General features: G+C 45.8%; 1 protein-coding gene across 1 annotated transcript; it reads right to left on the bottom strand.

Annotated features, from left to right (window-relative positions):
* Positions 1-7,691: 7,691 nt before the first annotated feature.
* Tex45 (testis expressed 45) lies at positions 7,692-17,921 on the bottom strand. The gene is made up of 8 exons (XM_032887277.1): positions 17,366-17,921; positions 14,620-14,723; positions 14,429-14,529; positions 10,572-10,684; positions 10,375-10,484; positions 9,903-10,104; positions 8,796-8,881; positions 7,692-7,919 (listed from the first exon to the last, which is right to left on the bottom strand). The coding sequence occupies exons 1-8, from the start codon at positions 17,919-17,921 to the stop codon at positions 7,692-7,694; spliced, it is 1,500 nt and encodes a 499-aa protein (XP_032743168.1).
* Positions 17,922-23,240: the final 5,319 nt, after the last annotated feature.

Raw genomic sequence — 23,240 nt, 5'->3', positions numbered from 1 at the left:
TTTTTTTTAAAGATTTATTTATTTTGTATATGAGTACACTGTAGCTGTCTTCTGACACACCAGAAGAGGGCATCAGATTCCATTACAGATGGTTGTGAGCCACCATGTGGTTGCTGGGAATTGAACTCAGGACCTCTGGAAGAGCAGTTAGTGCTCTTAACCACTGAGCCGTCTCTCCAGCCCTCTTATTTACATTTTAAATGTTATCCCATTTCTCAGTTTCCCCCTCCAGACACCCGCTATCCCACCTACCCCTGCTTCTATGAGGGCGTTCCCTCACCGACCCACCTACTCCCTCCCACTTCCCTGCCCTGACATTCCCCTACACTGGGATGTCAAGCCTTCACTCGACCAAGGGCCTCTCCTCCCATGATGCCTGATAAGGCCATCCTCTGCTACAAATGCAGATGGAGGCATAGGTCCATTCCTGTGTTCTTTTGGGATGGTGATTTCATTCTTGGGAGCTCTGGGGGGGGAGGGTCTGGTTGGTTGATATTATGTTCTTATGGGGTTGCAAACCCCTTCAACTGCTTTAGTCCTTTCTCTAACTCCTCCATTGGGGATCCTGTTCTCAGTTCAGTGGTTGGCTGTGAGCATTCGCCTCTGTATTTGTCATGCTCTGGCAGAGCCTCTCAGCAGACAGCTATATCAGACTCCTATCAGCATGCACTTCTTGGCATCTGCAATATTGTGTGGGTTTGGTGTCTGTATATGGGATGGATTGCCAGGTGGGGCAGTCTTTGAATGGCCTTTCCTTCAGTCTCTGCTCCACACTTTGTCTCCGTATTTCCTCTTGTGAGTATTTTGTTCCCCCTTCTATGAAGGACTGAAGCATTCACACTTTGGTCTTCCTTCTTCTTGAGCTTCATGTGGTTTGTGCATTGTATCTTGGGTAATTCGAGCTTTAGGACTAATATCTGCTTATCAGTGAGTGCATGCTGTGTGTTTTTTTGTGATTGGGTTACCTCACTCAGGATGATATTTTCTAGTCCAACTATTTGCCTAAGAATTTCATGAAGTCATTGTTTTTAATACCTGAGTAGTACTCCATTGTGTAGATGAACCACATTTTCTGTATCCATTCCTCTTTTGAAGGACATCTGGGTTCTTTCCAGCTTCTGACTATTATAAAAAAGGCTGCTATGAACATAGTGGAGCATGTGTCTTTGTTGTATGTTGGACCATCTTTTGGAGTTATGCCCAGGAGAAGTATAGCTGGGTCCTCAGGTAGTTCAATGTCCAATTTTCTGAGGAACCTCCAGACTGATTTCTAGAATGGTTGTACCAGTCTGCAATCCCACCAACAATGGAGGAGTGTTCCTCTTTCTCCGCATCCTTGCCAGCATCTGCTGTCACCTGAGTTTTTGATCTTAGCCATTCTGACTGGTGTGAGGTAGAATCTCAGAGTTGTTTTGATTTGCATTTCCCTGATGACTAGGGATATTGAGCATTTCTTTAGGTGTTTCTCATCCATTCAGTATTCCCCAGTTGAGAATTCTTTGTTTAATTCTATAGCCCATTTTTTTTTAAAAGGTTATTTGATTTTCTGGAGTCTAACTTCTTGAGTTCTTTGTATATATTGGATATTAGCCCTCTATCTGTTGTAGGATTGGTAAAGATCTTTTCCCAATCTGTTGATTGCCGTTTTGTCCTAACCACAGTGTCCTTTGCCTTACAGAAGCTTTGCAGTTTTACGAGGTCCCATTTGTTGATTCTTGATCTTAGAGCATAAGCCACTGGTGTTTTGTTCAGGAAATTTTCCCCAGTGCCCATGTGCTCAAGGCTCTTCCCCATTTTTCTTCTATTAGTTTGAGTGCATCTGGTGGAGGTCCTTGATCCACTTGGACTTGAGCTTTGTACAGGGTGATAAGCATGGATCGATCTGCATTCTTCTACATGTTGACCTCCAGTTGAACCAGCACCATTTGTTGAAAATGCTATCTTTTTTCCATTGGATGGATTTAGCTCCTTTGTCAAAGATCAAGTGACCATAGATGTGTGGGTTCATTTCTGTGTCTTCAATTCTATCCCATTGATCTACCTGCCTGTCTCTGTACAAATACCATACAGTTTTTTGTTTTTTGTTTTGTTTTGTTTTGTTCTTTATCACTATTGCTATGTAATACTGCTTGAGGTCAGGGATGGTAATGCCCCAGAAGTTCTTTTATTTTTGAGATTAGTTTTCACTATCCTGGGTTTTTTGTTATTCCAAATGAATTTGCAAATTGCTCTTTCTAACTCTGTGAAGAATTGACTTGGGATTTTGATGGGGACTACATTGAATCTGTAGATTGCTTTCGGCAAGATGGCCATTTTTACTATATTAATCCTGCCAATTCATGAGCATGGGATATCTTCCCATCTTCTGAGATCTTCTTCAATTTATTTCTTCAGAGACTTGAAGTTCTTATCATATAGGTCTTTCACTTGCTTGGTTAGAGTCACACCAAGGTATTTTATATTGTGTGTGACTATTGTGTTGTTTCCCTAATTTCTTTCTCAGCCTGTAGAAGAAGACTACGGGTTTGTTTTGAGTTAATTTTATATACAATCACTTTGCTGAAGTTGTTTATCAGCTGTAGGAGTTCTCTGGTGGAATTTTTTGGGGTGACTTAAATATACTATCATATCATCTGCAAATAGTGATATTTTGACTTCTTTTTTTCCACTCCGTATCCCTTTGACCTCCTTTTGTTGTCTAATTGCTCTGGCTAGGACTTCAAGTACCATGTTGAATAGGTAGGGAGAGAGTGGGCAAGCCTTGTCTAGTCCCTGATTTTAGTGGGATTGCTTCAAATTTCTCTCCATTTATCTTGATTTTGGCTACTGATTTTCTGTATATTGCTTTTACTGTGTTTTAGTATGGGCCTTGAATTCCTGATCTTTCCAAGGCTTTTATCATGAAGGGGTGTTGAATTTTGTCAAATGTTGTTTCAGCATCTAATGAGATTATGGGTTTTCCCCTTTGAGTTTGTTTATATAGTGGATTACATTGGTGAATTTCCAAATATTGAACCATCCCTGCATCCCTGGGATGGAGCTTACTTCATCATGATGATTATTTTGATATGTTCTTGGATTTGGTTTGCAAGAATCTTACCATTTTTGAATCGATATTCATAAGGGAAATTGGTCTGAAGTTCTCTTTGTTGGGTCTTTGTGTGGTTTAGGTATAAGTGTAATTGTGGCTTCATAGAAGGAATTGGGTAGTGCTCCATCTGTTTGAATTTTGTGAAATAGTTTGGACAGTTTTGGTATGAGGTCTTCTATGAAGATATGGTAGAATTCAGCACTGAACCCATCTGGACCTGGGCTTTTTTTGGTTGGGAGACTTTGAATGACGGCTTCTATTTCTTTAGGAGTTATGGGGTTGTTTAGATGAGTTATCTGATCCTGATTTAACTTTAGTACCTGGTATTTGTCTAGAAAATTGTTCATTTCATCCAGATTTTCCAGTTTTGTTGAGTATAGGCTTTTGCAGTAGGAGCTGATGATGTTTTTTTGGATTTCCTCAGATTCTGTTGTTATGTTTCCCTTTTCATTTCATTTCATTTTTTTCATTTCATTGATTTTGTTAATTTGGATATACTGTCTCTATGCCCTCTGGTTAGTCTGGCTAAGGGTTTATCTATGTTGTTGATTTTTTCAAAGAACCAGCTCCTGTCTCATCCTGCAGGACAGTCAACGAGGGTGCAGAGGGTACCTGGAAGAGAATGGGGGACAAGAGATGCAAAGGAGACGCCAAGACAAGAGTCTGATCAAGGCGACAAATTTATTCTTTCCCAAGGCTGAATTTATACCATAGCAGGGGTAACAGAGGGAGGGGGAAGTGGGAAACATTTACACAGGCCAAGGACACAGTGCTCTTGTGGTTAGCTGATGTCAACAGGATGTTGGTTTCTCAGAAAGGTCACAAGGTTGTCGAATCATTAGGCATCCTGACCACCAGATTTGTATTAGCCTTCTGCAGCTGGCTGGGGATTTGCCATGAACCCAGTCACACTTAACTCTAACTATAATATTAACATCAATAATGGAGGGTTTTAAGGGCATTGCTCCCAACAAGCTCTTGGTTTTGTTGCTTCATTGTATAGTTCATTGTTTCTACTTGGTTGATCTCAGCCCTGAGGTTCATTATTTCTTGCCATCTACCTCTCCTGGGTGTGTTTGCTTCTTTTTGTTCTAGACCTTTCAGGTGTGATGTCGAGCTGCTAGCGTGTGCTCTCCCCAGTTTCTTTTTGGAGGCACTCAGAGCTATGAGTTTTCCTCTTAGCACTGCTTTCATTGTCCCATAAGTTTGGGTATGTTGTGCCTTCATTTTCATTAAATTCTAAAAGTCTTTAATTTTTTTCTTCCTTAACCAAGTTATCATTGAGTAGAGCATTATTCAGCTTCCATGTGTATGTGGGCTTTCTGTCGTTTTTGTTGTTATTGAAGACCAGCCTAAGTTCGTGGTGATCTGATAGGATGCATGGGGTTATTTCTATTATCTTGTATCTGTTGAGGCACGTTTTGTGACAGATTGTATGGTCAATTTTGGAGAAGGTACAATGAGGTGCTGAGAAGAAGGTATATTCTTTTGTTTTAGGATGAAATATTCTATAGATATCTGTTAAATCCATTTGGTTCATAACTTCTGTTAGTTTCTCTGTATCTCTGTTTAGTTTATGTTTCAATGACCTGTCCAATGATGAGAGTGAGGTGTTGAAGTCTCCCACTATTATTGTGTGAGCTGCAATGTGTGCTTGGAGCTGTAGTAAAGTTTCTTTTATGAATGTGGGTGCCCTTGTATTTGGAGCATAGATATTCAGAATTGAGAGTTCATGTTAGTGGATTTTTCCTTTGACAAGTATGAAGTGTCCTGCCTTATTTTTTTGATAACTTTTGGTTGAAAGTTGATTTTATTTGATATTTGAATGGCTACTCCAGATTGTTTTTTGGGATCATTTGCTTGGAAAATTTTTTCCCAGCTTTTACTCTGAGGTAGTGACTGTCTTTGTCTCTGAGGTGCATTTCCTGTATGCAAAAAAAATGCTGGGTCCTGTTTATGTATCCAGTCTGTTAATCTATGTCTTTTTATTGAGGAATTGAGTCCATTGATATTGAGAGATATTAGGGACCAATTATTGTTGTTTCCTGTTATTTTTGTTGTTAGAGGTGGAATTTCTGTTGCTATCTTCCTTTGGGTTAGTTCAAAGATTACTTTCTTGCTTTTTCTAGGGTGTAGTTTCACTCCTTGTGTTGGAGTTTTTCATCTATTATCATTTGTAGGGCTGGATTTCTGGAAAGATATTCTGTAAATTTGGTTTTGTCATGGAATATCTTGGTTTTTTTCTCTATGGTAATTGAGAGTTTGCTGGATACAGTAGTGTGGCTGGCTTTTGTGTTCTCTTAGGTTCTGTATGATATCTGTCCAGGATCTTCTGGCTTTTATAGTCTCTGGTGAGAAGTCTGGTGTAATTCTGATAGGTCTGCCTTTATATGTTATTTGACCTTTTCTCTTACTGTTTTTAATATTCTTTCTTTGTTTAGTACATTTGGTGTTTTGACTATTATGTGACGGGAGGAGTTTCTTTTCTGGTCCAATCTATTTGGAGTTCTGTAGGCTTCTTGTATGTTTATGGGCATCTCTTTCTTTAGGTTAGGGAAGTTTTCGTCTATGCTTTTGTTGAAGGTATTTACTGGCCCTTTAAGTTGGGAATCTTCACTCTCTTCTATACCTATTATCCTTAAGTTTGATCTCATTGTGTTCTGGATTTCCTAGATGTTTTGGGTTAGGAGCTTTTTGTGTTTCGCATTTTCTTTGATGATTGTGCCAGTGTGTTACTATGGTATCTTCTGCCCCTGAGATTCTCTCTTCTGTCGCTTGTATTCTGTTGGTGATGTTTGCGTCTATGACTCCTGATCTCTTTCCTAGCTTTTCTATCTCCAGGGTTGTCTCCCTTTGTGATTTCTTTATTGTTTCTATTTCCATTTTTAGATCCTGGATGGTTTTGTTCAATTCCTGTTTGGTTGTGTTTTCCTGTAAGTCTTTAAAGGATTTTTTGTGTTTCCTCTTTAAGGGCTTCTACCTGTTTACCTGTGTTGTCCTGTATTTCTTGAAGGGAGTTATTTATGTCCTTCTTAAAGTCTTCTAACATCATCATGAGATGTGATTGTAAATCAGAATCTTGTTGGGGAATCCTGGACTTGCTGTGGTGGGAGAACAGGGTTCTGAGGATGCCAAGTGACCTTGGTTTCTGTTGGTTATGTTCCTGCACTTGCCTCTCGCCATCTGGTTATCTCTGGTGTTAGCTGGTCTTGCTGTCTTTGACAGTGGCTTGATCCTCCTGCACTCTCAGGTGTGTTAGCACTCCTCGGAGACCAGCTCTCTCCTAGTGGGATCTGGGCACAGACGGCTGTGGCATGGGGTCAGCTCAGGGTCGCAGATGGAAACCAGAAGGATCCTGTCCCAGACTGTTCCTTCTATTTTTTTTTTCATATCAACCATTTTAAAGATTTTTTAAAAAGATATTTACATATGTTTATTTGTGTGTATGAGTGTTTTACCTGCATGTATGTCATCTATGTGAGTGCTATAAGGGCCCAGAAGAGGGCATCAGATTCCTTGGAACTGGAGTTACAACTGGTTGTGAGGCACCATGTGGGCACTGAGAATTGTACCCAGGTCCTCTGTAAGAGTAGGCAGCACTGAGCCATCTCTCCTGCATGATTTTTTTTTTAAAAAAATATATGTCTATGCTCATATGTGCATGTGTTTGTGTATGTCTATGCTCATATGTGCGTGTGTTTGTGTATGTGAGTACAGTACCCTCAGAAGGTAGGGTCACGGATCCGCCTGGACTAGAGTCACAGGTGAACCCCTACATATGAGTGCAGAGACTGGAACTCTGGTCCTCTGCAAGAGCAGCTGGTGCTCTTAACCAGTGACCCACCTCCGGTCCCGCGATCCACATTCTCTCTGTCACGTAGACATCAGAAAAGTCTGCTCACCTGCTTTATCTTGTTCTGCCTTTCATTCTGGCTGTTTCGTGTTGGGGACTTGGGCTGTGAGACTGGCACTCACTGTGTAGTTCAGAATAGGCTTAGACTCTTCATCCTTTTACGAGCCTCCGGGTATGTGGCACCAAACCCTGCTGCTCAGGTGTCTTCATGGAGTCATTCTTTTCTGGTCCATCCCTTTCTCCTAGCTCCTCTCAAGCCTCCCCTTTCATGAAAACTGGTGAGAGGGCAAGATGCCCCCTGTATGAGTTCCTTAGCTCATCAGTATGAGAAAATAGCTTCAGAAAAACTCACGGCGCAGTGTTGTAGAGATGGCTCAGCCATTAAGAGCAGCTCTAAACCCGTGAAATCGTAGCAACCACATCTGGGGTCTTCTCACCTCAATGAACCTAATCCAGGAACTCTCTTGGAGACATGGTTAGAGGTTTGCTTCATGGTTCTTCTAAATTCTGTTAAGGGCAGGCAAGATGGCATAGCAAGTAAAGGCCTTACCACAAAGCTTGTCTCCCGTGGATCTGAGACCAATTTCCCGAAACTCGTACAGTGAAAGGAGAGAACCAATTCTTACAAATTGGGTTTTGCCACCCCTCCCCCACCATGGCATGGGCACAATCATGCACAAACACAAAATCAATAAGTCAACGTAAAGTAAAAGATAACAGCCTGCCAATTTGACAATCAAATGATATTTATTCCTGGCTCCGGCAAGGGTACATAGGGGTCTGGGGGACTCGAAGGTCCACTTTCTCATGCCAGCAGCCAAAGTGTCTGGCTGTGCCCAGTGGCAAGTGGCTCTCAAACATGGTACTTGGCTTCTGGACCAATGGGCCCTGGTACTTGAAGGGAAACTCCTTCTGATAGTGAGTGGAGAAGAAGCGTTGTCTACCCAGCGGGGGCTCTATGTGGCTGTATTTGCACTGTGGAGTCAAGGTAGGCAGTTTGCCAGACGGTCTTGTGGTTGCTAACCCACCCTGGCCACCTCAAGACCACCCTGGTGAGGACATTGGAGGGTGAGAAGAGGCCCAGTCAGTTGAGAGAGAGAGAGAGAGAGAGAGAGAGAGAGAGAGAGAGAGAGAGAGAGAGAGAGACTCTCAGCTTGATCCTCAGCATTGAAAAGATTGTTTCAGCATATGTTTGGCTGGGTGATTTAACCCTGTGTTGGAGAACCTGAGTTCTGAGAACCCTTGGGGCCCACATGTAGGAGGAGAGACCTGACTACTACAAGTTGTCCTCTGACCTTTATATATATTTATTTATCATAGCACATGTATGCCCATTGGGTGCACACACACAACCCACTAAAATGAAATGTCCTAAAAAATAAAAAAAATTTTTTTAAATGGTCCCTGGAATGACCCTAGAACTTTGGATGGTCCTAGGTAGCATCTAAGCCAACTCTTCTTTTGAGGCTTAAACCCTGTCAGGCAATAAATGTATCTTAGCTGTTAGGAACCTGAGCCTGGGAAGAAACTAGGTTGTCGTCAGCGAGACCGAGCTGGTTGAGTTCTAAATTGTGGTGCATGCCTGAAACCTCGGCACTGCGGAGGTAGAGGCAGGAGTTCAGGGTCACTAGCAGCCCCACAGGGAGTTCCAGGCCAGCCTGAGCTAGGAACCTCTTCTCAAGGGGGAAGGAGGGAGGGAAGGAGAGAGGGAGCGACAGAGACAGACAGAGACTCTCGGCTTGATCTTTCAGCACTCATTCGGCCCTGGTCACTAAACTGTGATTCTGAGACTTGGGTTAACACTAATTTGAGAGACGCGGACGAGGGGACGCATCCCTTCCCATGGCTCACCTTCCGTAACAGTTCTTCAGTGGCAGAAGCTCGAACTATCCCATGCGGCTTAATCATCTTTTGGTTCGTGGTTAAAAGGTCTAATTCTGAGATTCGGGTTTGGGGAAAGTTGTGGGGTAGAGAAAACGGAACAGGAGAAAAATGAGGGACTAATTGTGGAAGATTCAGGGCTCAAGCACCTATGTTGAACTGAGGCAGAGGAATTGTCTGAAGTGTGGGCGGGATCAAAACAAACGAGTCTGAAGGACGGAGCCAGAGAGGGCGCTACGCAGAGCCACATCTGACAGAGCAGGAAGGTTTAGATGTAGATAAGGGCGAATAAGGAAGAGGGAGGAGCCTTGGCCAGGTCAGAGGGTTGGAATTACACAAGGGGAGGTACCATAGCCTGGGAACTGGGAGTTGTCGGTCCAGGGTGGGATCAATTCAAGGAAGGTGGTGATAGACATTTTGAGGGGCAGAACTTTAGGAATGGGGTGGGACTTTTGGAAGGGCAGGAATTTAGGGGCGTAGGTGGGACTTTAGGGAGCAGCCTTTGGAGTTTGTTACGGACTTTTCGTAAAAAGCGAGTATTTGGTGGCTCACGCCTTTAATTCCAGCACTCAGGAGACAAGAGGGCAGCCTGGTCTACAAAGCGAGTTCCAGGGCAGCCAAAGCTACACAGAGAAACCACGTCTTACAAAAAAAAAAAAAAAAAAGGTGGGGGGTGAGCTTCAGGGGGCAGAGCTCAGAGCTTTCAATTATGGTCAGGGCCTTTAGATCGGGAGCAGGTTCTTGGAGATAGAGAGGAGACGTAAGGAAGGGGCAGGGCTGTGGGAATAAGGAGGGGGCTGGGGCTGGAGGCGTTACTGCGGGTGCCGCGCTTTCAGGTGGGTGGGGCATTAAGAACGAGGTGTTTCTTTGTCAGCAATGAATAGGGCTTCCAGGGACAGAGGCAGCAGATCTTTAGTGTTAAAGGGAGGGACGGGGTGCGGGAGAGCTTCAGAGAGGGACAGGTATGTTTTAGGATTGGGGGAAGACTGAGGCTTTCAGTGATGGGCGGAGCTTCCAGGAACCAGGGCGGGTCTTTGGGGATGGGGCGGGGCTCTCAGAGGGGTAGCGCAGACTTACCACCTGTGCCCTCAGGCAAGTTACTCTCCAACAAAGACAAGTTGAGGGGTCTTTGTTTTATGGGGTTAGTCACAAAGGTGTAGTCTGAGCCCATGGAGGTTTGGAAGAAGTTTCCGAGCAGCTTTGGTTCTCCCAAGACCAAGTGATCCTTCAGTTTCTCATGAGACACATGCCGGCCTTGAGGCTGTGTCAGAGGAGGTGGCTGTAGGAATACAGGTTTCTAGGTATCCCAGTCCAGGGATTGGAGCCCTGGGAGACATTCCGTGCCCTGTGGTAGCTTCAATCCTCTGGACTACAGATCGGCTTAAATTGTTGGGTTATTGTATTTTACAGATAGAACCATCGAGACTGATGTTCATGTATGTTAAACCCAGGACCTGTGGTCTACACTTAGCTCCACGACTTGTTCTGCCTTTGAGGCCCCCACTTCCCCATGAGAGCACATTGCCACCTTCTCCCTCTTCCTGCTGACCTCACCATGGAAGAACTTTGTGGAGGTAACGAGACTGCCAGGGCCGGGGGACCAGTTTCCTTTCATGATGTGTGACTCGGGAGTCTTATCACGCTGGAGGACAAACGTTTCTGCCGGGGAGGGGAAAGGGAAGGGATGTCAGTGTTAAGCAACAGAAAGGGAGCCAGGGGTGCAGTGCACGTGCAGGAGGCTCTCACCTGGCTCCTTGGAGTAGAACTCGTCATTCGTGGTGGTTCTGCAATGGAACATCCTGTCTCCAGGACCGATGTTCACCTGGTGGATGTGGGCTGCGGCCTGGGCCTTGTCATACCTCAGGCAAAGTAAGTTAGGATCAGGGTAGGCCCTCAGGATTTTCAGGAAAGGCGATGGGGACGGGTAAGCCACAGCTAAGCCTGGGGTGCATTAATTAATATTTGTGTAAGTTTTTGAGATAGTCTCACTACATAACCCTGGCTGGCCTGGAACTCCCCAGATCCGATGGTCTCTGCCTCAGAGTTGTGTCGGTTAGTTTTTGTCAACTGGACACAAATTAGAATCACCTGGAAAGAGGTTCTCTCGACTGAGGGATTTGTCTCAATCAGATTGGCCTGTGGGACCTGTCTGTGGGGCATTTTGTTTTCGTTAATGATTGTTGTGAGAGGGGCTGGGCCTCTGTGGTTTGGGTTGTACAGCCCCTGGGGAACAGGCCAGTAAGCAGGCAGCATTTCTCCACGGTTTCTGCTTCAGTTCCTGCCTTTAGGTTCCTTATTGAGTTCCCTTGACCTTCCTCAGTGATGGAGTATAACCTATAAACCAAATAAACACTTCCCTTTCGAAGTTGCTTTTGGCCTTGGTGTTTATCAGAGCCACAGAAGACAAGGTAGGCTGAGAGTTAAAGGCATGTGCCACCTTCTAATTGAATAAATGTATAAAGTTAATAAAAGGCATGCCCATCCTTTTAAATGTATTTTTAAAGATTATTACTTTGTGTGTGTGTATGTTTGCCTGTAGGATGTTAGAATAGCACATGTATTCCTGGTGTCAGATCTTTAAGAACTGGGGTTACAGATAAGTGTGAGCCACCAGTGGGTGCCGGGAAACAAACTCAGGTCCTCTGCAAGAGCAGCAAGCGCTCTTAACTGCTGAGCCATCTCCCCAGGCCTTCTTGACTTTGAGACAGACTCTTACTATGAAGCCTTGGCTGCCCCAGAACTATGTAGACCAGGTCAGCCTCAACCTTACAGTGGAGCACGCTGTTTTCTTCGCCTCCTGGAGGCACAATGTTTTTGTGCACCGTGTTTTAGTCAAATGCCGATTTCTCTACCCTCATATCCTGTTGCAATCCCGACACTTGGCGTTGTAATACTTGTTCCAAGCATCTCCTGTTCCAAGGTTGTGTGAACACTGATCCACGGGCTGAGCAGCCGGGGCTGGGCACGAGAGGACAGGGCTGGACTTGCACCGGGCGGGGGTGAGAGAGAGGAGAGAGAGAGAGAGAGAGAGAGAGAGAGAGAGAGAGAGAGAGACACGCACTACCATATGGATGTTGAGAGGAGAGAGAGGATTTACTATAAGAAAGGGCTCTAGGGGGTTGGGGTTTAGCTCAGTGGTAGGCGCTTGCCTAGCAAGCGCAAGGCCCTGGGTTGGTCCCCAGCTCCGGAAAAAAAAAAAAAAAAAAAAAAAAAGGGCTCTAGGAGAGCTACCATGAGAACACACCTGGAGCAGAGAGAACGTATCTTGGGCATTTTGGCTGGAAGGGAGCCAGATTAGTTTAGAGAACTAGAATAGATCAATGACTGCCCAGTTATTGTTTGATAGAGCCCGATTAAAGAAATTTAAAGTCTCTTTCTCATTTATTTGGGGGCTAGCCAGGATAGAGAAAAATCATCAACTTTAAAAAATGTATTTGTAGCCTTTCAAGTTCTGGGATGCAGGGCATTCACCACCACATCCGACTTCTCTTTTTAAAAATGTCTTTGTTTGCCAGGTGGTAGTGAACCACACCTTTAATCCCAGCTGCCCGGGAGGCAGAGGCAGGCAGATCTCTGTGAGTTTGAGGCCAGCCTGGTCTACAGAGAGAGTTCCAGGACATCCAGGGCTACATTAAAAAAAAAAAGAAAGAAAGAAAAACAAAAACCTAAAAACAGAAATAGATTTTTATTTATTTTTACGCGTATGGGTATTTTGCCTGGGATGTGTATCTGTACACAACATTCATGCCTGGTGCCCGAGAAGACAAGAGGAAGGAGTCAGATTTCCTGGAACTAGAATCAAACGGTTGTGAGCTGCCACGTGGATACTAGTTATAAACTCGGGTTTTCGGCAACAGCAGACAGCGTTATTCATCAATGAGCAGTGCCCACACGATTTGGCTTTTTAAAGATTTTTAAAAGCATATCCGTATGTATGTGCCCCTGATGTGTAGTGCTAGCTGAGGTCAGAAGAGGGCGCTGGATCTCCTGGAACTGGGGTTACAATCACTGGGAGCTGAAGACCAAACTTTGGTTCTCTGCAAGAGCAGCAAGTGTTCTACTCTATGTAAAAGTAACTTTTTTTTTTTAAGATTTATTCATTTATTATATATAAGTACACTGTAGCTGTCTTCAGATACACCAGAAGAGGGCATTAGATTTCTTTATAGATGGTTATGAGCCACCATGTGGTTCCTGGGAATTGAACTCAGGACCTCTGGAAGAGCAGTCGGGGCTCTTAACCACTGAGCCATCTCTCCAGCCCCATAAAAGTAACTTTTATTCGCCCGATGTAATCATTCCAAGTTCACTGCCTCTGTCTCCCAACCTAGACCTAGCCTTGAAAGCTTCTAGCCTCAGTATAATTTAATCTAGGCTTAGAATTTTTTTTTAGCCTCTGAGACTTATTGCTGAAGAGCTCACCCTTTCTTGTTCTTACTGTACTCTGGCTGGCTGGTTCAACTCAGCTGTCCTGGCTCAAACTTCTCTCTAAGCCCAGTGACTCAATCTGGCTTCTTTCTCAACCTCTGACTGAATAACTCTGCTTGGTCTCTAACCCTAGCAATCTGTTCTGTTATAGCTCCTTCTCCTTCTTTGGCTTCTTCTGTCTTCACCCGTGTCTAGCTTGTTCTCTCTTCAGCCTGTCTCTGAAAAACTCTCTCGGTAAAACTGCCTCCTTCTCCTCCTCCTCTGGACTGCCTCCCTCTTACAACACCTCTCCTCTTTCTTCTTGCAAGAGTTGGGTGTATCCTATTCTGCCAAATCTTTCTCTGATTCGTCACTTTCTCTGCCACTCAATTAGACATGACTTTCAACCGTGGGTGCTTCCTTCTACAAATTAATCTTTCCTTTATTGTTTGGGATTAAAGGTTGGAATTTAAGGTGAGCCACGCCCACAGCTAGAAACAGGTTTTCTTTTGTTTTGTTTTGTCAATAGCAGAATCTTGGTGGGGGGGGGTTGTGTCACAGTGTGATCTATGCTGCAACTCTCTTAACCGTGAAACATCTCTCTTCCTGATTTTGGTGTTTTGGCATATGCGTGCTGTCTATAGACAGAGTACATGCAAGTGCGCGCCTGACTCTGTGCGTACGTGTGCCGGCCTTTTTTTTTTTCTGTCGTGCCCATGGGGAGGCTAGAGGAAAGCTTATAGAAATCTGATCCTTCCTTCCACTATGTGACTTCTGGGGATTGAACTCTGGTAGGTCTCAGGCTTGGTGGCAAGCACTCTAACCACTGTGCCATCTCATTGGCTCGTGCCTCATTCCTTCTGAGACAGGGTCTCACTGACGCTGGAGTTAGGCTGGCAGTTGACAAGCCCCAGTCATCCGTCCCCCTTGTCTGTGTGCACCACTCCGCCGGGGCAACAGACACATGGCCACAGCTTTTGAGGTAGGTGCTGAGGATTTGAACTCAGATCCTCGTGCTCAAGCACTGAACGGGTGGATGCTGAGCCATCCTCCCAGCAGGTGCTTTAGTGGGCAGTGTGACAGTACGGTGGAGCTTGGGATGAACACCTCCAGGGCGAGCCAAAGTTCAGGAGCCCTGAAATAGGGCACCCAATGTGTTGCTGAAAGCCAACTGCGGGGAGAGTAGCCTCTTGTACCTGGAAGGGGACAGCCCCTGAGGTGTGTAGGTCTCCTTCACGTGTGAGCACAGGGTACTATAGCCAAGCTTGCTATCTCCTAGGTTTATACTGGAGGAGGCCTGTGGGCAAAATAGAGTGAAAGGTCAGAACTACCCTCGTGGCCATGGCTGCCACCCACTCCCAGCAGAGCCAATGTCACCTTGATTTACCCTCTTACACATCAAGGCAGGGGGGCTTGGGAAGGCTTGGAACTGCTTCCTGTAGGTGGTGCCTTCCTGTCCCTTGTAGTTCCACTTCAGGGTGTTAGGACCCCCTAAGGAGGAAGAATGAGAGGGGGGCGGGAGAGAATGGGATTGGTTTCTCTACAGCCTTTGGGCCACCTGGAACTCTACCCACAGGAAGGTAAGTTGGGTAACCCTGGTCACTCTAGACCGAAAGATCTCACAAAAAACACAAGACAAAACAAGCAAACGGACCAAAAAACTAAACATAACTTCTTTTCTTTTCTTTTTTTTTTTTCTTTTTTCGGAGCTGAGGACCGAACCCAGGGCCTTGTGCTTGCTAGGCAAGTGCTCTACCACTGAGCCAAATCCCCAACCCCTTAAACATAACTGCTAAAGAGGGGGAGCTGTTGAGATGGGTTGGCAGGTAAAGATGTTTGCTGCCAAGCCCAATGACCTGGGTTAGATCCCTGCGTTTCACACGGTGAAAGGAAAGAAATACCCCTTGCAAGCTATCCCCTGACCTCCACACGCACACCCTGGGACATGTGGGCGTACATAGAAACACCATAAATATAAATAAAGAAATATGGCCACCATGTATCAAGACAGGTACCTAGGCTAAGCTCATTTTCCCTTCCTCTCTCCTCTCCCACCCCCAGATAGGGTCTCATGTAGTCCTGGCTGGCGCCAAACTTTTCACATAGTTGAACATGTTCATGAATTCCCGATTACCCTGCTTCTGCTTCCCTTACAGTGCAAGCTTTATGGGCTTGGCCACCACGCCCAGGCTCTTCCCCTCTTCTATATTTTGGTTTGTTTCAGGTTGGCTATGTATGTGTTGATACAGTATTTTGATCAGTAGCTGTCGCTGCTTAGGAATTCTCAGTTTTCAGCCTTCCGTAGGCTGGGTCATAGACCTCACTTAGGCTGAATTTAGGGCTTGTGGTCTTTCCCCCATTTTATACCCTTGAGGCCAGATAGAAAGGAGAGCTGGACCATGTAGAGCGCTTGCTGAGTATAGCTGAGGCCCTGAGTTCGGTTCCAACAGGAGAAAGAAAAGCAGGTTGGGGAGACTCAGTGAAGCACTTGTCCCACAATCATGAAGACCTGGGTTTGGATCTCCAGAATAAACACAAAAAAATTCAGTACCGGGGGCACAAGTTTGTGGTCTCGGCCTAAGGAGGCGGATCCCAGGAGCCTGCTGGCCAGTATACTCCAGGCCAACTGCAGACCCTCTTTTATGAACTGAGAAACCAGTTCCGGAAGCCAAGCCCTCCTCCCATTTTAGACCTCAGCATGCATGCCTTAGAGTGTGCTCCAAGGGTGGGCTGTCTCCTCTAACTCTGTCGAGAAGGGAAATGCAGCAAAACAACCCAAGAATCAAAACATGTTCTTGAGAACCGCTAGAAGGTGAACCATTTCCAACAGACATTACTATTGCTCATCCAGGGATGGAAAAGCCCTTGCAGTGGGGAAGCTCACCATGGAGAGACAGACAGCTCAGTCAGGAGCTCCCACTGATTGCCTCAACTTCCCCAGTCTCCCTGTCCCCTCTTTCTCTCTGTAGATCAGCCTGTCCTGGAATACACAGAAATCCATCTGCCTCTGCCGCCACCCCCAGACAGGGTCTCATGTAGTCCTGGCTGGCCTCAAACTTTTTGCTGGCATAAAAGGCATGTGTCACCATTATGGAAGCTTCTGCTGCAGGTTGTGAACATCTGGTCTAACGTCATTTCCAACTGTTGTTCTTTGCTCTTTTACTTGGAAGCCTCACCTAGGGGGACACTGCTCTGCCTGGGACTGTCTCAGTCAAGGGCTCCAGGTGCCGACCTTGATGAGGCTTCCCTTGGTGGGTCTCTGCTGGCTTCCTTGAGCACCCATTATGAGGATGTTTTACTAGTTAAGGCTAGTTACTATAGTTGCTATTTTTTTCCTGTTATTTTGGCTTGTTATGTACTCATAATCTCACTAGTTCAAAACCAAAATAACGGCTATCACAGCTTATTCTCTGGACCCACAAAGGTGGAAGGTGCCTGGGCTCTGACGCCCAAGGTTGTCCTCCAATGTATACAATCACACCCACACACGCAAAAGAATCGAATAGAAACACACATCCCCAAAGCTCAACTCAAAGGGAGTTCTCTTACTGACAACAACTACGATTGTATGGGAGACATTACCAGAAAATTCCTAAGAACCTGGGGCCTTATACACCACTGAGCACTAACACTTTTTATTTCGGGAATTTCATTAAGTCACCCAAGGCTAGACTTGAACCCATGCTATAGCCAAGGCTTGTCTCCAACTTCTACCTCAGCCTCTGACGTGCTGAGACTACAGGCATGCACAATGAGAGAGAGAGAGAGAGAGAGAGAGAGAGAGAGAGAGAGAGAGAGAGAGAGAGAATATGAATGAGATGGAGGGGTCTTAGAACAACTTGATCTTTCTGCCTCCACTTCCTCAATGCTGGGATAATCACTGTTGGCCATCATGCCTAGTTTACCTAGCACTGGGGTGGAATACCAGGGTATTGTGCATGCTAAGTAAATATTCTACCAACCGAGTCACGTCCTCAGTCCTGGAGGTTTTAGCAGCAGCATCTCCACTGGTTGGCAACTAGAAACATTTTCCTGTCCCTGTTGACAAGTGACCATTTATGGTGAGGGTGGGGTGTGAGGTGTCCCTGATGGCCCTTGCCCTTGAGTGCACCATGGCTAGGGTATGCACTCACCCAGGTGGCTGCAGGGCGCATGGGGCTGAGGGGTGACATCATCGTAGGGCGGGTAGTGTGCTTGGTATGAGGTGGTCGGGATGCGCAGCTGCTTCCGGTCACCCGAGGGCATCGAATCCCGGTCAAAGAGGAGGCGCGCGCTTCGGATGTCCTCGTGAGCGCTCGGTGGTAGCTCCGGCCAGCCATAGTCAGATCGTGCAACGGACAGGTTGAGGACAGGACGCGTATCCGCATGCAAGTGCAGGTTGCTCATCTGCATGACTCGCGTGTACTCCAGCCTGCGCTCCCGCAGCTCATCCCGCGACAGTAACATGGGCGGTGGTGAGAACGCACGGCGCACCTCGGACACACGCTTCTGGGTAGCCCACTGCTCATCCCTTTGGAAGAGTGAGGGTTGCGGTGGTGACGAGGGTGGCCGGACCGGGGTGACATAGGAATAGGCCGGGAAGTCCTTATGCGTTGTGCACTGCATAGTGCCATCATGCAGCCGCGGATCAGGACCCAGGGAAAAGTGTGAGGCCTTGAGGAACTCCTGGGACAACGGGCACACGGGCATCGTGAAGCCCCGCTTAACCTGCAAGGGACAAAGACAAAGACCTGCTGTCGTGACAAAAGCCTCCTCCCACAACAGGACAATGCTGGCTTTCGTTTTCTGGCTGACCCTAGGAAGAGTAAAGAGACAGTCTCTTTATTTGGTACCTACTGGGTAGAGGGTATTGTGGTACTCTGCCAGCTAGATTAGCTTACAGCCCTTTTAGAAGAGGAACCTCACTCGAGAAAATACTGCTACTAGATTGACCTGGGAAGCATTTTCTTCATTGAATATTGGGCTAGGCAGGCCCAAGCCACGGCTGGTGGTTCTGGCTTCTGTAAGGCAGCAGAGCTTGAGAAGGAAGCTAGTAAGCGGCACTCCTCCATGGCCTCCGAATCCTTTCCTGCCTCCAGATTCCTGCCTCAGGTTCCTCCCCTGACTTCCTAGAAGATGGACTGCAAGCTGTAAACTGAAATAAACCCTCCTCCCTAACTTGGTTTTGGTCATAGTGTTTTATCATAGGAAAAAAAAAATCCCGAGACAGGATGCCCCAGACATCGGTTAACAAAAATAGACCAAGAACTCTGAGATTTTGTTAGTTAATGATGGGGCTAGAGACCACACACACACACACACACTCACACACACACTCATACACTCACATTCACACACACTCACACTCACACACTCACACACACACTCACACACATTCACATTCACACACACACTCACACACACACTTACACACTCACACACACTCACACACACATTCACACACACTCACACACACTCACACACACATTCACACACACACACTCACACACTCATACACACTCACACACACGTTCTTACACAGACTCACATACACACACTCATACACTCACATTCACACACACTTACACTCACACACTCACACACACACTCACATTCACACACATACTCACACACACTTACACACTCACATACACACACACTCACACACACATTCACACACACTCACACACACTCACACACACTGCACATACACACACACACACACAGTCACACACACAGTCACACACACTCACACACACACTCACATACACACACCCTCACACACTCACATTCACACACACTCACACACACGCTCTTACACAGACTCACATACACACACTCACACACACTTACACACTCACACACACTAACACACACTCATGGATGAATATTTAAACATTGTAATGGCCACTGATTTCAGGCCTGCGAAATGTTGGAAATTGATAATGAGGTAAGATGCACACTAACTGACCCTGAGCTGGGTCCTGGGTTGCATAAACCAGTAGTTCTCAACTTGTGGGTCAGGATGCCTTCAATGCTGAATGACCCTTTCACAGAGGTCACCTCAAACCATCAGAAAACACAGATATTCACACTATGACTCATAACAGTAGCAAAATTAGTTATGAAGTAGCAACACGTTTTATGGTTGGGGGTTAACCACAACATGAGGAACTGTACTGAAGAGTTGCAGCATTAGGAAGATGGAGAACCGCCGGTATACATGAACACAAGCATCGGTAGCTGTGGTGGTTTGAATATGCTTGGCCCAGGAAGTGGCCTTGTTGGATTTAGGAGTGATCTTGTTGGAGCAAATATGTCATGCTACATGCTACATTACTGTGATAGGCCTGACCATGCTTTTGTTTGAAAGAATGTGGATTTGGGGACTTTGTTTAGAAGGTAGTCCTGGTTCTGTCCCCCAGCCTCATGCTCCCAGAAATAAGACTCAGACTCAAAATATATTTACAAATACCTTGGCCCTGTAGCTAGACCCTTCTCTGACTAGATCATAACTAAATAACCCAATTGTTTAACCTACATTCTGCCCAGTGCCTGGGTACCAGGCGCCATGCGTCTGTCTTCTCACATCTTCCCTGTCAAGCTCCTGCCTGGCTGTATCCCAGAATTCTTTCTCCTCCAGATGTCCCATCTCTATTTCCTGCCTAAGCGATAAACTATAGGCTTTTTAATTGACAGGTGGCACATCCATACAACACACACGATATTCTCTCTACAGCTTTGGGTTTGGAAAGCAGTGGAATGCTTTGAGTGGGGCTTACTGGGCTATCCTACTAGGAAAATGGAAGACATTGTCACTGAAGATGACTTGAACTGTGGAAACCTGGCTCTACAAGTTTCAGAGAAGTTTAGTATATGGCCTATAGACTGTTCTGGTGATATTTTGGTGAAGAATGTGGCTGCTTTTGCCCTGCTCCAAAACGTTTGCCTGATGCTAAGGCAAAGAGAGTCAAATTAATCGAATTGATTAAGAAGGTCTCAAAACAACCCAGTTTTGACTCCGTGCTATGATTTACTCCCACGAAGAGTGTTTTGATCAAGTGTAGCAAGGTTAGAAAGGAAAAATACAAAACATATGCTTCAAAGAGTAAAGGGGCACCAGGAAGTGGAATGAAGGTTCATCCCGTGTGCAAGGATATTCAATGGAGTTAAGGGAGTGGTGACCAGGAAAGATCTCACCCAGCTAAGTTAGGCTTTTGCGGTTGAACTAGAGATCGTTTTTTTCAAGTTAGGCGATATTACCTTGTTACTGTTTTCATTTGGACTTTAATTTAATTTTTTTTTCAGAGCTGGGGACCGAACCCAGGGCCTTGTGCTTGCTAGGCAAGCGCTCTACAGCTGAGCTAAATCCCCAACCCCTTCATTTGGACTACTGGAATGAACTACAATCCAGAAATTGAGGGCACACCTGTGATCCAGATCTTGCATGCCTTTAATCTCATGAGACAGAGGCAAGCAGATCTCTGAGTTCAAGGCCAGCCTGGGGCAGAACAAGTACCAAGAAAAGCATAGGTCCAGGTGTGTTGGTACACACCTTTAATCCCAGAACTGAGGAGACAGGGGCTTAGAGATCTCTGAGTTCAATGTCAGTCTACAGAGAAAGTTCCAGGACAGCCAAACTTAGGCAGTGAAGGAGTTGGAAAACGGAACACTGGTGGTGATGGTGATGAACAAGAGGTCATGTTCCAGCCCCAGCAAGCACCAGAACTCGGCAGCTTTGGCCAGGTGGCTCTGGCTTCAAAGCCAAGACTAGAAGGGGGTTACTGGGACAATTGATGCTGGCTGGCTGGAGCTAAGAAATTAATGGTTATTAAGAAGAGGTGAGGGCTGGAGAGATGGTTCAGTGGTTAAGAGCACTGACTGCTCTTCCAGAGGTCCTGAGTTCAAATCCCAGCAACCACATGGTGGCTCACAACCAATTGTAATGAGATCTGATCCCCTCTTCTGGTGTGTCTGAAGACAGCTACAATGTATATAATAAATAAATAACCTTTTTTTAAAAAAAAGAAGAAGTGAATCCTTTGGAAAGTGTTTTCTAAGAGCACAAACAAGTTGTATTCCAGAGATAGACCTCCTCCTGGCAACTAGACTTGGTCATTGTAAAAATCACCCAGGTGGTACTGGTTTTAAAGGCGTGAGGGTTCATGGAGAGAAGCTGAAGTTTGGCACTGTGAGAGGAAAGGGAAGGCCATTGATGAGGGTGCAGCCTCAGTTGCAGTTGATGGCCCAGGACTGAAGGGGTCATGCAAAGAAGTTGAGGCTGGACATCATGAAGAGAGCCTATGAGAGGCTATTGGTGAAATTTAGTTGCAACAGAAGTCCACAGACCATTGGAGATGCCAGAACCATGGGATGATCACCAAGAACAGCAGCAGCAGCAGTGGAGTGGACCAACCTGAGCTTAGAGCGCTATGGAGGGCAGAGCTGGAGAAGTGACCCAAGCAACCTTTGGAGGAGCCCAGCAGATCATGTGTGGATCCCAGACACTGGAACAAACAGCTGTAAAGTAGAAGTTGCCTTGGAGACCTCAGACGATAGAGCTGCCAGAGCCTTGGGATGATGCTTTCTGAGGAAAACTGATAAGAGGGAGTGGCACCAGCCCACGAGACCGGAAGCCAGTCTGCTCCTGGCTGCCTTTAGATTAAGATGTAGAGCTCTCAGCTCCTTCTCCAGCACAATGTCTGCTTGCCTGCTGCCATGCTTCCCGCCATGATGATAATGGACTAAACCTCTGAGACTGTAAGCCAGCCCCAAATAAGGTATAATTGTACACCAAATAAAGTGTAGAGTTACAACTCTTTGTAAGAGTTACCTTGGTCGTGGTGTCCCTTTATAGCAATAAAACAGTAAGACAGTGGCACTGCTTGTTCACTGAATATGCTATACGTTAGCAACTTCCCACAATTCCTCTCCACCTTCAACTTCAGATGAATCAATCAGCAAGCTGTGACTTAGACCAAAGCTTCCTCCCACATCTTCCTTGATACTCTTAGAGACCCTGGCTGCCCACCAACCTTTCCGTCCTCCAGGCACACTTCCTCCAGAAAGCCCTCCCTGACTTCAGCCTGCTATGTGCTCACATCGGACTGTGATAAAGAAGAGAAGGACCTTTGCTGGGCTCATTGGAAAAATGCTTGCCCAGTACGCATGAGGTCCTGGGTTGGAATCCCAGCATTGTATAAACTAGGCGTGGTGATATAGGCCTGACATCCTAGCATCTGAAGGCAGGAGCTAGAGGATCAGAAACTCAAAGTCATTCTTATCTGCACTGAGAAGTCAAGGTTAGACTGGACTACGTAAGCTATCATGTCAAAAGGAAACAAAACAGAGCTGAAGTTTGGATCCTTCTGTGAATTTGATTCCTAGCACCCATGTCAGGTGGTTCTTGTGATCTCAGCATTGGGGTGGTAGAGACAGGGGGATCTCTGGGGCTCACTGATAGCCTGCCTAGCTAAATCAGTGGGCTCCAAGCCCATGACAAACATTGTCTCAAAGGAGGTGAAAGGCAATTTTAAGAATAGTTGTGGTAAAAAATTAAAAAAAAATGGTTTCTTTTATTCCATGCCACATGGTGTCTGTGGGATATTTTCATCTCAGTCAGTAAAACACATCACCCGCTTTGCCCCATCCCACATCACGCTGCTGATGGCGTCTCTCTGAGCCCGGCAGCAGTCTCTCTTCCCATCCAGTTCCCAAGGCAGGTCACCAGTGTCATACACGTCCCAATTTCATGGCGGGCTTGGTGCGTCCTGCCACCATACTTTCTCTTCAACTTAATTAAGTCGCCACATGAGAGAACTCACCACACAGTAACCTCTGATCCAATTGATAAGATATAATTTGCCCATCTAGACAACACAAAGTCCTGTTCACACCCACGGTTTAAAAATATTTATAGCAACCTGTATCTATGTGCAAACAAGAATCTTAACATCTGCCACCATGTTCTCTCAGCTCCTCTTCCTCGCTCTGGCTTTCTCTTGTCCTTCTAAAACTTTTCTTCTGCCC

Source organism: Rattus rattus, chromosome 16 (assembly GCF_011064425.1).
Source record: "Rattus rattus isolate New Zealand chromosome 16, Rrattus_CSIRO_v1, whole genome shotgun sequence".
NCBI lineage: Eukaryota > Metazoa > Chordata > Mammalia > Rodentia > Muridae > Rattus > Rattus rattus.
This window is presented reverse-complemented; position numbering and strand designations above follow the sequence as displayed.

Excerpts from the sequence above, each read along its gene's own strand:
- Tex45 (XM_032887277.1), bottom strand. The coding sequence starts at position 17,921 with ATGCCCGTGTGCCCGTTGTCCCAGGAGTTCCTCAAGGCCTCACACTTT. Across the intron at positions 10,685-14,428 it reads CAGGGGCTGTCCCCTTCCAG|GTATGACAAGGCCCAGGCCG; the intron begins GTACAAGAGGCT and ends ACTTTGCCTGAG. Across the intron at positions 8,882-9,902 it reads CTTGCCTGAGGGCACAGGTG|AATTAGACCTTTTAACCACG; the intron begins GTAAGTCTGCGC and ends CCCGAATCTCAG.